The 16,092-nt window shown below is 55.4% G+C and overlaps 1 protein-coding gene across 4 annotated transcripts in view; it reads left to right on the forward strand.

Moving 5' to 3' along the window:
• The window catches only part of SSR1 (signal sequence receptor subunit 1), a 38,793-nt gene extending 28,047 nt beyond the window's left edge, over positions 1-10,746 (forward strand). Inside the window, exons 9-10 of one of the 4 annotated variants that reach the window (XR_012025464.1) lie at positions 638-783; positions 10,042-10,746. Coding sequence is in view for 2 of the 4 variants with exons in the window: in XM_072813961.1 (XP_072670062.1) it covers positions 638-692 (55 nt within the window). In the remaining 2 variants the exon portion in view is untranslated. Of the gene's footprint in view, positions 1-637; positions 1,164-1,941; positions 7,648-10,041 lie in introns of those variants that run through there. The other 3 variants (XR_012025463.1, XM_072813962.1, XM_072813961.1) reach the window with 3 other exon arrangements.
• Positions 10,747-16,092: the final 5,346 nt, after the last annotated feature.

A 16,092-nucleotide genomic window follows, 5' to 3' on the forward strand; every position in this document is an offset into this window, starting at 1 on the left:
CCTCAGAACACTGTAAAACCCCAAAGAGTCTTTGAGCTGTTTTTTAAATTGATTTGGGTGTGTGTTTGTGGTGTATATTATGTAATTTTTGAAATTTTTTATATAATTCAGTTCTCTGCAATCCCCTACTTAATCTCAGTAATGACACCTAATGACACCTGTTAATTAAGTGTACCCCTAATTAACAAAATCATGGTCTTTAAAAATATTTTCTTTAAAATATGGTAGTTTGGGTGGGTTTTTCAAGTTTTAAAGGGTTGGAGATTCATATCCATGTTAAAAGAGGAGAGTGAAGTACAGTTGACCTCTTAACAATGGGTTTGAACTGCACTGGACAACTTACACATGGATTTTTTTTCAATATGGTACTATAAATGTATTTCCTCTTAGATTTTAGTGAACTTTTTTTTCTGGCTTTATTGTAGGGATAGCATATATAATACATATACAAAATATGTGTTAATTGACTATATTATTGGAAAGGGTTCTTGTCAACAGTAGGCTATTAGTGGTTATGTTTGCACAGGAATCAGCGCCGCAAACCCTGCATTCAAGGGTCAGCTGTACTCTTTCTTGGGTTATACAACTACACAAAACTGGGACTATAGGTGAGGCTTCTGTCCTCTTTCTGTTCAAGTGTGGATTTCCCTTACTGGACACCATGGAGCGCTGGAAAGTCCAGGATCATCTAGAAAACTTGAAGAACAACCCTTACATGGATTTCTGTTATAGGACGTGTGATGATCTGTCCCCTTGGTGATATGTCTGTCTCTCTGCTGGACTGTGAGTTCTGCATCCTGTTTGCCTTTTATCCCCAGTTTCTAGCTTACAGTTGTCACGTGGAAACCTTATCGCAAGTTTAAAGAAAGAATGAGAAACAGTTTTTACTTGTTGTTCTTCCATGAGATTGTATTTAGAAATATTCCTGGTGATAACCCAGTATCATTTGCCTTTCTCTGAGGTTGAATAAAGAGAGGTGGTATGGTATGCTAGCTTTGGGATTAGGATATCGTCCACCTTGGCCACTAAGCAGCGGTGACCTTGGGAAGGCAGCTCATCTCGGAGTCTTGATGTGTTCTTAAATTGAGAGATACACAAAGTGTCAGTCCCAAATCGTCTGATTCTGTTACCGAAGAGGTAACAATAAACTCAATTCAACGTTATTAAGTGATTCTTCCTTAAATTTAGTTAGCAAAGCCAAAAAGAACTAAGGTATAGAATGGACTTCTGCGTGACTGCCTGGGTCCCAGTCCCAGCTGTCTCTCCAAGTTACGTCATCTCACTGGCTTCAGTCTTGGGTGCCTGCCTTTTAGAGTTGTTAGCTGTTCAGAACTTTGGCGAGTCGTGACCACGTAAGTGATTGCTGCTGCTGTTGTGGAACACCATATTGTTGCAACCTCCCCTGAAGTATATGAAGGGGAGGTGGATATGGCACTTTTTGGACTCGGATGTGGATTAGTAGTTAAGGTCTGTATAGGAACACTAAATGGTGGTATTTTTTTTTTAGCTAAAGAGTGAAAGTCTTAAGATGGACATGTGATGTGGCTAGCTCTCTGGAAATGATAATGAACCAGAGTAATAGGGCTGCCAAGGGGAGTTTATTGTTACCTCTTAGAGCCTGCCCGTCAAATCGGAAATTACCTTTTTCAGAACACTTGGAGCAGCTGCATGTTTTCCAGTAATGGCATCGCTGTTCAGAACATTTCTGAAGTTCCTCAGAATTTCTTCACACTGAGCTACCCAAGGAGAATCCGTCTTATTCGTGTATTTTCAGAAATCCATTTGATCATCTATTTTACATTTGTCAAAATAGGTGCTGCGGTTCTAAAAGCATGTTAGGAGTGTGAGAAATATTTCAGTCAAGAATACTGTTCAGATGGAGCAGGTGTATGTATAGCGAACAGCCTGTTCTTCCACATAATTCTTACTTAATCTTCACAGCTGCCCTATGTAACCCCGCAACCCATGATGAACCTGCTTCAAGGAGCCCAGAGGCACCAGTGGTGCAGATTTGGTCCATTGCTGCCTCCAGCTTTGCTGGAACAAGACCTGTGAATCCTCGGAGAGGGAGCGCTTTCACATCAATGCACAAATATACTTACTTACCTGTGTTCTAGTTGCATCGCTTAGGATTTGCTTGATATTTTCTCTGAGGTGTAGATACCTCTTTTTTTTTTTTTTTTTTGGTGCTATCACAGCCAGAAGTCAAGATTTATAAATACTCTGCACAGTGGCTCTTTGGAGAGGACCTGTTGCCATCATCCAAGGTAGAAGATTTAAAGCCGTTGGTCCTCAGCACACGTGAAAACAGGACTTCAACCACTGAATTCTCTTGAGCAGTTTATTATTACAGTCATGTGTATCGTAAGGTCTTGTATATTAATACTTCATAATCAAGTGAGCTTCTCATGGTTAAAAATACTGGTTAATGTATTTCAGTGCACCCCTGCAGGCTGCTGGCACTCTGTATTTCCACTAAGCAGGAAATATGATGCAGAGCCGGCCTGTAGACTGCCTGTCCTGAAGCTGGCTGCAAGAAGGTAGTGGCAGGAGGAGGAGGACTCTGTGGGGTAGTATGGAGGGTTGTATCTTGACTCCTTAGTTGAATTCCACCTGGAGCCTCTGCCTGGAAGTAATCTCATTTCAGGACCACCGGTAAGATGCTGTGACCCATCATTGGTCACTACAGTGACTTTTCACATGGCTAATGACCTGACCGTCTGGTTGCAAGGAGAAATCCTGATTGAACGCCGCCTTGGTTGTGCTGTGAGGACCTGGCTGGCTGACCGCTGTCGGCACAAGCCATTCAGAGCTATGCCTGGGCCTCCTTCATTGTCCTATCTATCAGATTCTGTCTTCCAGATCTTGAGACTGGGTCTCCACATATGCACCTCCTTTCCCAGCATCCTCATCATCTCTGAGTTTCTTCCTTTTGTGTGCAACTGTATGGAAACCCTCCTGTCTTAAGTCTTGTGCAGGATTCTCTTTTCTCTTGCCCCTCTAACTGCATTCCTGTTTTGTTGTTTTCTCTGACAAAGTATTAGACGCTATTGGCCTCTTTTTCTTCGTTAGGCTGTCAGTCTTGTAAATTTTCATTAGGCTTTCAATTTAGCTTCTGTCCCAAAAACCTGCTCTCAGGGTCTCATGGTTCCCTACTTGCCAGTCTGCTGTGCTCTGGCCTTGACTTGCGCGTTTAACCCATTGACCATCAGTCCCCTTCAGAGTTCCCCTTAGCTTCTGTGACGATGCTCTTGCCTTCTTTTCATGTCTCCACTAACACCAACTGACACCCCAGGCTCATTGTCCTCTCTGTAGTGGCTCTGGAGAGCTTCATCCGCTGTTGATTACCTCAGTCCTCCCTTAGTTTCCTGGTGTCATTGGAACCACCTGTGTGCGATTGGTTTTCACTTAAACTTTCTATTGTAACCCCGAAAAAACAAGCCTCAGATGTTTATTTCCCTCCGATCTCCCCAACCTAACTTCTTGCCACTTTTCCAGTAACACGGCTCCCATTTGTCCAGTATGAAATCTGAAAAAGTCCAAGTACAGTCATTTGCCCATAAGTATTTAATAAATTCTTACTAATTTTAGTTCTGCTATGAATTAATAAATTAGATTGCAATTCTCTCAATTTCAAAATCTAACAATTTCAGAGCTTGAAAGACATCTGAACTCACTCACTGTAGGCAAAATACCTCTGGTTCCAAATAGTTTTTTGTATTTCCTAATTAATTGCAGGAGGTCTTGGGTTTGCTATGTTAGTTTCTAGTGCTTTCAGACTGGGAATGTGATTTCTAGTGGTGTATTTTAATCGAGTTATTTATGACAGCTTTCTTCTGCAGGTTTTATTTGGTGACTGTCCAATAAGGATGTTCTCTTTCAGGACTGCTTAATGAAAGTGGGCCTGATTAATCCCTAACATTCTTGTGTGCCTTTGAGAAATGTTCGTTCTTGCTCTATGAGTATCTGGAAATTTCAGTTTTTCCAGTTTGGTAAACTCCAGAGCACCTCTTTTCCTTGTTATTTCCATAGGTCTAACCTACCGCCTAAACTGGTCTGCTGTCTTGTAAAATGCACCTTTTTATATTTACATATCCCCCAATTAAATAAAGCTGGTCTCGGAAGTATTTGTACACAGTACAGAATGTTTCCTAAAGTGGCACTGCATACTATTACTAGGTCCTAAAGGTGAGAAGCACAAAGTGAATCAGAAGTACTAAGCAAAAAAAGAAGTACAACATTGATCTTAATTTCCCCCCTGGAATTTGTAGGGAAGAAAAAGCCAAACACATTCTCTGCATTTAAAATTCTGACATTTCAAGTAACAAAGTCTTGTTTTAGGATAAAGACGACATAAGATGACTTTTACTTGTGCTGTTTGTCAGCTAGTAGACTTTTCAGGTGCTGGTCATAAATCCCCCCTTCTCCCCATACTCACGTGTATTGAGAGTTTGGGTTCCCATAATTGTACTGACTGCATATCTTGACCTTTTAAACATTTTTAGACAAGCAGAGAGGTGTCTTTGTTTTAACTTGCTCATCTATCTTGATGAGGGCAGTACCTAGAATTTCCTTTTCAAGATTGTGTTGTAAGCAGTAGAGCTGAATTCATGTGTTCTTCATAGAAAAAGTATGGAGATCTCCAAAAAACTTTGGAGATACAGTGTTTGTAGCTATGTAATGTTTTTAGTCTTTGCTGAAGGAAAAAAATGAGAAATCAAAAAATATTAGGACAATAAGAACCAGTATTTTAATTTCTTGTCCACAATGCTTGAAACACTCAAAGTCTGAAGAGCAGTATACATATAAAATGCTAAAGCAGTTTTTGTGATAAGAGTGGCAGGTTTTTTTTTTCTTTTTCAAAATATTTATGATACACGTCTATTTTATAATGGAAGAAACCAGAGTTAAGTTTATCTGAACCTCCTACAGTGAGCATAATAATCACGGTGGTTATGGACAGCTTTGCTGTAGCTCATAAAATGAGCCAGTTTTTAAAACTTGGATGTATTACCACTTTACATATTCAGAGAAAATTAAGATTATTGATGGAAAATCCTCGAGAGTATTTTTCCTTAAAGGAACCCCAGCTTCCCATGTGTCACTTTTTTAAATCCATAAACTCCATCTGCAGCTGGGTTTGTGCCAGGCACTATGTTGAGTGCTGCTGCTCCTGCCCCACACTTTGGCTCCCAGTCCCTGGGCCCACAGTGACCCAGTGAGTGCAGTCCTGCCCCTTGACTGGCCTCCAGTCACAGCTGTGTGAACATGGAGACCACGGTCATTCCCAGGTGATCTGGTCCTCCCCCGCTTCCCTCTACAGGCCCCAGCCCACATGTGATCCTTGCCTGTCAGCCTTCCCCAGCCCACTCCCCTCGTCCAAGGCATCTACCCCAGCATCTGCATCACACCACCATTTATTATGGTCTCTGTGCCCTCACCGCTATCAGAAATTACCTCCCTCTTCCATTGTCACCCCCACTTGAAACAGAAGCTTCATGACAGCAAGAGTTATATTTACCAGATCACCAAGTCTTGAAACAGTACCCGACACATGCTAAACATTTTAATAAATACGATTTACAGTCCCAGCCATACAGTGAAGTAGGTATATCCTCATTTTATAAAGGATGAGGAACTGGAATACACAAATAACTGACTAAAAGCCACTCAGCTATTAAGTGACACAGCAGAGATGGGAACGCAGACATGCCTGCGTCCAGAACCTTTACATGATCCGCTTGCCTCCCTCAAGTTTTCCAGATGGGAGCCTGGTCACCATTCCCTGAAAACCCAGGAGAAAATAGGTTGAGTTGCTGTGGCCAAGTCTTGGCGTCACCTGTGCCCACCTGCACAAGACTTCCAGGCTCATTGGCAGATGACTGCGACTTACGGATTCTAGAGAGTAAGAGGCCGAAGTGGCTCCAATAGGAAGCATTTACCAAAACAGTAACTCAGGAAACAGGCAAGCAAGTGCCCGAGAGCTGCTGTAACTGGCTCATTTGAAATCTCGTAGGTGAGTTCTAGAAAAGGGAGTGAAACGATAGAAATCACAGCTGTAGCTTCAAAATGAAGTCGGTTTCCAAACCGGGAGTGAATTGCAACCTTAAATATTTAAAAAAAATTTTTTTGTATAACGTAGCAAATTATACAAAGTTGAGACAACTCAGCTGTCCTAGGTGCACTAAAGGTGCCCACCGGCCGTTAACAAGATCACCGTGAGGAAAGAGACCCAAGAAAACTAGAAGTGCGAGCCCCCTTTGAAGTGTTTCAAGAGACCAGCTGTGTTAAGATCTTTTTTTCTAATTACTGAGTTTGTAATAAGGGAGTAATTACGTGCTTCTGTGTTTTGAATCTCCTGGTTTTAAATCAGTAGTACTCTTCTTCTAGAATTCTCCAAATAATAGGAAACCCTTGTAAAGGTCAACCTTGATGCCCAGCGTGGCCAGGCTACCTGCCCGCGTGGTGTGCTGTGCTGCCCCCTGCTGCTGACAGCTGGCGCAGCAGCGGAGGTTCCGCCGGGGCCGCCCCGGGGCGTTGCTAGAAAAGTGAAGCCTGCTCTGGACAATGCAGCCAATGCCTGTGCTCCACCCCCCACCCCAAGACTGAAACATCAAATTAAAGTGAAAAATACTGCTTTTGCTAAGATGTCAAAGAAAGAGTTCGGGCTCTTACGTCTTCTGAATGATCGTGTCAGTAGAAAGACGATGACTGGTGTAAAAGACCCCCTGTGCGTCAGGGCGCTGGTTCTGTAGATTCATCTTCCTTCCCAAGAGGAGAAACGGTGTCAGGACAAAGCCAGCCACACCTCTGCTCTGCCTCCATCGCGTCCACACACACACACACACACACCAGGTGAACAACCCAATAGTTGGCCCAGGCATCGTGCAGCATGACGGCTACTAGCTACTGGGCTCCACTCTCGTTGGACTCCAGGCTCACTTAGTGGCTGGATAACCTTAGACGAGCCACTTTCCACTGGTCTCATCCCCCTTCTCTTCTGTAAAATGGGCTAACAGTGACAGGTTCTTAGTTCCTAACATCCAATGGATATTTATAAAGCCCTCATTACACGTCAGGTGTGGTGTTGAATTTTTTTTTAAAGATCCTGCATGTGAAAAAGCATATCCCAGTGCCTGGTCCCGAGTAACCCTAATTTTCACTCATTAGAAGTAAGTTTGTTTTCCCCGGAAAGTAATGTTCGTGTGTCAGCCAACTAAAATGCATCATTAATAACCGCCCCCCCCCCCCGCCACCCCCGCCCCAGAACTGTGAAATTCTCTTTAAAAGGTGTGGTCCTCTCATTATTTTCTGCACTTAACGGAGCCTCGTGCATGATTAGAGTCGTACAGGCTCTCACGGGTTACCCGGTCCAGCTTTTTGCCCCGCGCAGCACTGTCCTCCGTAACCCGCTCCGTGGACACGTCCCCTGGGCCGGGCCCCACTCCCATCCTTGGACCGGCGATGCCCTCGTCAGCCCCAGTCAGCCTCGTGGCCTGTGCCCCGGTCCCGCTGTCCAGATCATCTTAGGACAAGGTCTCCTGGCTCCCTCCTGACAGCCCTTCGTGTCTTGGAAGGGGCCCGTCCCTCCTTCCTTTATCGACGGTCATCGTTTATCCAGGCTAAAGTAAAAAGTCCTAATAACCACTTCGACCGACCTGGATTTATTTTTTCTGAAATACTCCCATCATTTTTTTTTTTTAAAGGGAATACTGTCTTTATTAAGGGGAGGGGAAAAAAATCTAGCCACTTAAAATCGTGACGTAAGGGTCAAAAATGATTATTTATGACCAAGGATGGGAATAATGGCCCTTTGTTGTCTCCCCCAAGATGTTTCTCCCATGGTGTCGTGCTCCTGGGCGGCGTTCGCGGATGCGGGCACGGGGCAGGCTTGCTTAAAGCGGGGTGTTCAGGGCACCGTCCTGGAGCTGCTGCCTCCGGCTCAGCCCGGGAAGCTGCATTTTAATGCTGCGCGTGCCCCGGAGAGCCTGGGGTCCACCTGGAGGCACCACCCGGTGCAGAGTGATGAGCCGATGTGCCCCGCCGGCCTCTGGGAAGTCCCCAACTAGCTGGACGGCAGGGTGGCCTCTGCAGCACAGGCCGTGACGGTTAGCCAGGCCCTGGCCCTCTGCCTTGGCTGGCGCGGAAATGGGGCCGTGCACCTGCCCTTCCTGCTGCTCCTGCCCGCTTGCTGGGTGCCCAGAGGGCAGCCGGAGCAGCGATGGTGGGGACACAGTGGTGGCCGCTGGCCCTTTGAGCACCCCCGCAACCCATCCAGGGGCCCTTCTGAGCATCTTCTGGTGTCTCTCGTGCCGCCGCCAGGCCCCCCGCCCTATGAGAGGTTCTCGGCCCTGTACACCGGGACGTAGGGGGCCGAGGCGCAGGTGGCCGCGGGGTGCCTCCAGGAGCCCGCCCACCGCCCTGCCGCCGCGCCCGCCTCTCCGGGGCCACCCGTGTCCGCGGGCCCCTCCAGCGACGCGGGCTCGGTCCCTTCCTCCCGAGACCACTTCCTCGCTCGGCGCTTCCTGTCCCGGTGCCGTCCCTGCCCGGAGCCCCTGCGCCCGGCTGGCCCATCGGAGGCCGGCCTGGCCCCCGCTCCCGTCCCCTCCCGTGCGTGACACCAAGCGGCAGGTCCCCGCAGCCTGGGGGGAGCCCAGGTCCTCCGTGTGCCGCAGCCTGGCCGTCCAGCCCGCGCTCCCGCTAGTCCCTGCCTTGACCTTGTTCCCCGCGCCCCGCGCCGGGTGGCCTCCCAGCCCCGGCGCTGCCGGGGGGCCTGCGCTGAGCACCCAGCTTCGGGGGCAGCCTTGCATTCCGATGTCCTTTGAGACGTACAAAAAAAGTTGCAAAATAGTACAAACCCCCTGTACCCTTACCCCTCACCCCGGCCATTACCTGGCACTTTGCCTCCTGCACACGCGCACACGCACACGCACACTTTGCCCTGTTGGCGAGCGGGTGGCAGACGTGCCCCTTGGTCCTGAGCTCGCGGGGGATGAAGTCCCGACTCGGAGCACATTCCTGCACGGAGGCAAAGGGCCATTATCCGAGTCAGGAGGGGGAGCACGACCCCAGGTCTTCCAGGCCCGGGCGATGGGCCGTGTCCCGCGGGCTCCCAGGGACAGTCCCCGCCCTGCCTCGCCGGCCCGTCCAAAATCCCCGGTTACATTCAGTCGTCACGTCTCCTCGGTTTCTCTTAACCTGAAAGGTTCCCTCAGTCTTTGGGGACCCTCCAAGCATCTCTGAGGAGCACAGGCACAGGGTGTCCCCCAGCCGGAGCCCGGGTGCCGAGTCAGGTCGGGCCCTCCGAGCAGGAGCAGCGGGGCCGAGGCAGGAGCACTGTCGGCTCGGGGCAGGTGGGATCTTACCTAGTCCTTGGACCTCGGAGTGCAGGTCACCTCTTGGCCCCCCCACCCCTCAGGCACCCGCAGTGAGCTCTGGGGGCTCCACGGCGCCCGCCTCCCGCCCCCCCCGCCGCGCACCCTCCAGGAGCTCGAGGACCGCGTCTCGCTCCGGCCCGGGGCCTGGCACGTCGCGGGCGCTTCGCACTATGTTGCTGAGTGAATGGAGGGATGAGTGGGGCTCCCCTGGAGCTGGGTCCCTTGCAGAGCGGACCCCCGCTCTCTCCGCACCGGGCCGCCTGGCTTTTTCCGCTTTCCTCGTGGAGCGTGGCCAAGTGTCTTATTTCTGTTTACGCCGGGGTCTGGCCGAACGCACGCAAGTCTCACTAAACCCCAGGAGGGAGGCGCAGCGGGGAGCCTCCCTCTGGGGACTCACGGGAGCCCCAGGTCTAGGTCTCCCGTCTGCTTCGTGGCGGGGGCGGGTGGCCGCGGGGAGGGCTTCTCGGGGTCTCTCATCCTCTGAAATCATTGGCGCTGAAGGAGCCGGAAGCGTCTCCGGTGGGAAGGCGGGTGCAGGTGCAGGTGCAGGTGCAGGTGCAGGTGCAGGTGCACGGCCCCCTCGCCTCTGCTCTGCGGTCGGGCCGTGATTCCAGGGCTGTCCCGAAGCCCCTCAGGAGGTCTCTGTCTCCGTTTGTTGTTTCAGGCGCAGGAGGAAGGAGACGCGCTGACGCTGCCATCTGACCTCCCCTGCAGCTTCGGCCTCTCCCGTCCGGGTGCCCGGGCCGCGCACTCGCCCCGGCTGCTGCAGGAGCGCCCGCCGCCGTGCGGGTCCCGGAGACTGGCCACCTTGCCGCCCCGTTTGCTATTTGTGACACCTAGGACCGCACCCGACCACGCAGCTGGATCCCGCACCGACTCCCGCCGAGAAGTCACCGCTGGGGCTGGCGTGGGACCAGGGCTTTGTGGCTTATGCACAGCAGCTGCTGCTGTGCGTCGCTGCCGGGTGGCGATGTCCTGGTGAAGTGGCCCCCCCGGCGGCAGGTAGGCGGGGGAGTGGGGCCCCCACGGTAGATTCATTCAGCTCAGCTTGCTCTTCCCCCGCGACATAGCCGGTGACGAAGGTCAGGAGGCGCGCGGCTCCGGGTGATCGGAGCTCACGGGCCCGGGGACACGGTGGCCGCGACACGTCCTTTAGCGGCTTGCAGTGTCCTGTCGGGGAAGCGGTCAGAGGTGAGCGGGGCCGCGCGGGGGCCCCGTGAGGGCCCGTCACCTCCTCCCCGGTGCGCGGGGAGGCCTGCGCTTGGGAGCTGGTGCCCAGCCCGGGCCCCGGCTCCTCCAATACACGGACGTGAATTAAGCTGAACGGCTTTGAGTTGCACTGGACTGAAATAAATTGAATTGAAAGGCCTCCACGCACCTATGACTCCCTTGCTGAGCGCCGGGCCCTGGGGAATCCCGGCCTTGCAGGGCAGGCCCGTCCGCACCCCGCAGCGGGAGCACGTTCGGGGCTGAGGGTGAGGAGGGGCGAGGAGGGGGTAAGGAGGGGCGAGGGGGGGTGAGGAGGGGTGAGGAGGGGCAAGGGGGGTGAGGAGGGGCAGGCAGGAGCAAGGGGGGCGAGGAGGGGCCGGCAGGGGTGAGGAGGGGCGATGGGGGGGTGAGGAGGGGTGAGGAGGGGCAAGGGGGGTGAGGAGGGGCTGGCAGGGGTGAGGAGGGGCAAGAAGGGATGGGGGGTGAGGAGGGGAGGGCAGGGGCAAGGAGGGGCAGGCAGGGGTGAGGAGGGGCAAGGAGGGGCAGGCGGGGGCGTGCAGGGGTGAGGAGGGGCGAGGAAGGGCGGGCAGGGGCGAAGAGGGGCAGGCAGGGGTGAGGAGGGGCAGGCAGGGGCGAGGAGGGGTGAGAAGGGGCCAAGAAGGGCGAGGAGGGGCAAGAAGGGGTGAGGAGGGGCAGGCAGGGGCGGGCAGGGTGAGGAGAGGGAGGAGGGGTGAGAAGGGGTGTGGAGGGGCGGGCAGGGGCGAGGAGGGGCAAGAAGGGGCCAAGAGGGGCGAGGAGGGGCAAGAAGGGGTGAGGAGGGGCGGGCAGGCTTCAAGAGGAGAAGCTGGGACTCAGGTGCAGCCCCCGGGGGACTTTGGAGAGAAGATAAGGGCCAGGGCGGCGTCACACACCAGGGAGCAAAGCAGATGGTGTTTGTGGACAGGAGAGAGGCGGCAACGAAGCCGATGACAACTGTCCAGGTGACAGGTGGCGCAGACACACACGTGCGTAGAGAGTCACACAGGACGTGTGTCCCAAACGCGGCCCGGGCCCCCGGGGTCACAGTTGCCTAGCCGTGCCCCGGCCCGGAGCGCCCCCAGGAATTCAAGTGTGCGACTTGGGGCGGCGAGGGGGCCCAGGGGGCCGAGGGGGCCGGGCCTCCGCCAGGTGCCCAGTTTGGGCGTTGGCTGGGGATCCGCAGCCCCGGGCGCTCAGAGCCCCGGAGGGCCCGTTAGTACTCGCGGGCCGGTCGCGGTGCGGGCTGGGCCTGGCTGCCTGCTCGTCCTGCACCTGTGCCCAGGAGGGCTCCAGGGCGCTGCTCGGGGGCCCCGCGCCGGGACTGAGGAGTCAAGGCGGCGCCGCGTTTGGGCCACTCGCGCTTGATCAGATGCATCTTCTTTTTTTTTTTTCCGATTTGTTCACGTGTCAGCATGAGCAGGGGGCGGGAGGGAGGGAGGGAGACCCCCAAGGGCTCCACTGAGTGCGGAGCCTGACGCGGGGCTCAATCTCACGACCCCGAGATCACGACCTGGGCCGAAGTCAGGACTTGGACGCTCCACCGCTGAGCCCCCCGGGCGCCCCTGGTCTGGTTGGACTTTGGTCACCTGCTGTCAAGCAAGACTGAGCTCCCGCTGTCCACGAGCCCCCAGACCAGCCCGTCCCCGTGTGGTGTCATTCCGGCACCGGGTCGGCAGGCTGGCTCCTCGTCTTGAGTGTCCCCGCACGGGGTGCCGTCGCGTCCCCACTGCTTCAGCAATTGCCTCCCTGGCTTCCTGTCTGCGCTCAGGCCCCCGCCTCGCAGCTTGGATGTTTCTAGAGCACGGCCCTGAGACACCACCTGGGATGCCCAGCGGCCTTTGACCAGAATCCCAGTCCCACATCCACACTCTGCTCTTCCCTGGTTCATCACCCCTGCAGCTTTCAGGGTCCCCGCCGTGGCCCCAGTAGTGTCGCCACCTACGCACCGGTCAGCCACTGCCCCCTCCCTCTGCCAGGCCCCACACCCTGCAGTCGCGGCTCCCCCTCCTGTCCCGGGCCTCCCTGGCTGGCTCACCCACCGCCCACCCCGTTTGCTGGAGCCCTCCTGGGTGCCAGCCTGCCGAGCAGCTGGGGCCCCAGCCGAAGGGTCCCCCTGCCTCTGGGCACCCCCAGGGCCCTGCCGTTGGCAGCGCTATCCTTCCACCAGGTTACTCGCCTGTATCTCGTCTTGGACCTCTGGAGGGCAGGGCCTGGGTCTCCCTGGCCTTGGGATCTCCCACCAGCCCCTGCACCTCCTGGGTGCTCACCTGTACTAGCTGAGTGAGCCTCCTGGGTGCTCACCTGTGCTTGCTGAGTGAGCCTCCTGGGTGCTCACCTGTGCTTGCTGAGTGAGCCTCCTGGGTGCTCACCTGTGCTTGCTGAGTGAACCTCCTGGGTGCTCACCTGTACTAGCTGGGTGAGCCTCCTGGGTGCTCACCTGTGCTTGCTGAGTGAGCCTCCTGGGTGCTCACCTGTGCTTGCTGGGTGAGCCTCCTGGGTGCTCACCTGTGCTTGCTGAGTGAGCCTCCTGGGTGCTCACCTGTGCTTGCTGAGTGAACCTCCTGGGTGCTCACCTGTACTAGCTGGGTGAGCCTCCTGGGTGCTCACCTGTGCTTGCTGAGTGAGCCTCCTGGGTGCTCACCTGTGCTTGCTGGGTGAGCCTCCTGGGTGCTCACCTGTGCTTGCTGGGTGAGCCTCCTGGGTGCTCACCTGTACTAGCTGGGTGAGCCTCCTGGGTGCTCACCTCTACTAGCTGGGTGAGCCTCCTGGGTGCTCACCTGTGCTTGCTGAGTGAAGGAAGGAATGGCCACACCTGCGCGCCGAGCTGCCCAGGCCCCTGCTCCCCTCCCGCCTGACCCGGCCTCCTCCTGGGTGATTCCCCCAGGCGGGGACACCCTGGTTCTCCCCTGCAGGGCCACCCCCACCCCCCCCCCGCCCTGTCTCAGAGATCATAGCAACACCCGCCCCCACGAAGCCAATCTGCACACACTTTATGCCCTTTTCCCACCACCCCCCGCCCCCATCAAATAAGACACTTAAAAAAAAAAAAAAAGACAAAATGCAGGGAGGTAGGGGGACTAGATGGAGCCCGGAGGATTTCTCAGGCAGGGAAATCACCCTGGACGACCCTGTCGTGCTGGCCACGTGCCCGTTGCACTTGCCCAGACGCACAGAAGCCACCACCCGGAGTGAGTTCTCGGGTAAAGGGTGGCCCCTGGGTGGTCCCTGGGTGATGACGACCTGCGGGTAGCGTCATCCTCTGCAAGGAATTCCAGCCCTGGCCGGCGAGGGACCGAGGGCCTGGGGCAGATCCCTGCACCTTCCCTGGTTTTGCTGCGAACCAAAAACTGCTCTAAAAAAATAAATTCTTTAAAAATTTAGTGATTTGTCACTTACATACAACACCCTGTGCTCGTCGTAACAACTGCCCTCCTTAAAATAAATAAAAAAATAAAGTCAGAAAAAAAAGATAACATCTAACAGGAAAAATGGCACAGAGTAACTCAGCCTCAGTGAACGTTCGGTAGGGGTTTCCCTCCTTTTGTATTTGCTCCCGGCCTCGGGCCCCGGCCTCCGGGTCGGGAGAGCGAGCAGCGTCCCGATCCCCTCGAGCACCGGGCCGCACTCAGGGCCTCCGGGAGCCGGGCCTGGGCCGGGGCGGTGGCGCCGCGGTGCTCGGGGCACAGTGCTCCCAGGGCTCGGGGTACAGTGCTCCCAGGGCGCCACCCCGGATCCCTCGTGATTTGATCCCTGAGGGGCGAGCACCAGGGCTCCGTGTGCCCCTGGCCGGGCTTGGCCCCTCGCCTCCCCTGGGGGCCGGACGCAGGGAGGTGCGATGTCCCGCAGGCTCCGCCGAGGGGCTGCAGGTGCCAAGTGCACCCCGCAGGGACTCCCCGAGCCCCACGCCTGCCCTGCGGCCTTAAGTAGCAGATGAGAACCCCTCGGAGGGGGCGGGAGCAGGAAGGGGCTCCTCTCCAACCCGAGCTCTGCGCTGTCTGGCGCTGGGTCCCGGGTCACGCAGCCAGCCGCGGCCGGGGACAGGCGGGGACCAGAGGACAGGCAGGAGAGTCAGCTGCAGGCACCCGTCCCCGGAACACGGTGCTAAGGTCGAGCCCTGGCACAGCTTCTCAGAGGCTCCCTTCCCGGGGGGTTGGGGTCTGCCCCGGGGAAAGAGGGGTCCCTGCGAGGGTGCAGGCCTGGGGGCGGTGGGGGGGCTGCGCAGCTGGAAGGAGAGGCCCCGCGGCGTGGCTGGAAGGGAGGCTCTGGGGCCTTCCTCCACTCGAGGCGCAGCCGCAAACAGTTGGCCTTGACGTGAGCCTGGGGGGTGGCCAGAGGGGCCCCTGAGGAACGGGTCTGCGACCGCCTTGAGCATCTGGAATCTGGATTTTCCGGCTTTCCTAGGCCTCCGAATTCTCTGGGGATTTGCTAAAAATGCAAAAGGCTGGATCCCACCCCCTGAGATCCAGAATCAGTAGGTCTGACAGGGAATTCTTAGCAAGCAGTCCAGAAAATTCTCTTCGGTGGTTGGGCGACCGGGCGGCGGGACCCCCACGAGGTGCCTGGCACGAGGGAGAAGGCGTCCACGCGGAGGGCCTGTCGCGGCAGCCGCCCCGGGGCAGCACAGCCGTCCCTGCAGAGCCCCGTCCAGACCGCCCTGACCCCAGGTCCGGCGGCGGCGAAGGAGCGGGGAGACGGGAAAGCCCGGGGGACCGCGAGGACGCGGGGAAGGCACCCGGATCACATCTGTGTCCCCCGAGCTCAGCGGCCGCCCCAGCATCACGGGCGCCCCGCGAGCCCCTCCATCTGCCTTGGGGTTCGCCGGCGGCCCGTGGCATCCGGGGCGGCCCGCGCGCTCACTCCAGCTCGTGTCTGCCCCGGAGACAAAGGACTGGGTTTCCGGCCCAGCTCCCTGGATGCGGGTGAAGACGAGGGAGGGAAACCACAGAACTGCAGCGTGTGCTCGGCCGCGCGAGCAGGGCCCGGATGAGGAGGGAAGGGAAACAGGTCGGGCCCCACGAGAACAGCAGCGTTCAGCGAATAAAGGTAGTATCCGAGCAGCGAGACCACTACTTCATCTTCTTCCCATGGTCCTGTGGCTTCCCAAGGTTCTCTACCAACCGGGCATCACTTTGATTTAGTTATTTTTTTTTTTATTTTTATTTTTTAAAGATTTTATTTATTGGGCAGCCCCGGTGGCTCAGCGGTTTAGCGTCGCCTTCAGCCCAGGGCCTGATCCTGGAGACCCGGGATCGAGTCCCACGTTGGGCTCCCAGCATGCAGCCTGCTTCTCCCCCTGCCTCTCTCTCTCTCTCTTTCTCTCTCTCCCCCCATCTCTAATAAATAAATAAAATCTTGAGACACACAGAGAGAGGAAGAGGGAGATGCGAGACTCAAACCCAGGACCCCGGGGTCATGACCTGAGCCAAAGGCAGACGCTCAACCGCTAAGCCCCACGGGTGCCTCCAGGTATCACTTGGATTTATTATTT

The sequence above is a fragment of the Canis lupus genome, chromosome 37 (genome assembly GCF_048164855.1).
Source record: "Canis lupus baileyi chromosome 37, mCanLup2.hap1, whole genome shotgun sequence".
Lineage (NCBI taxonomy): Eukaryota > Metazoa > Chordata > Mammalia > Carnivora > Canidae > Canis > Canis lupus.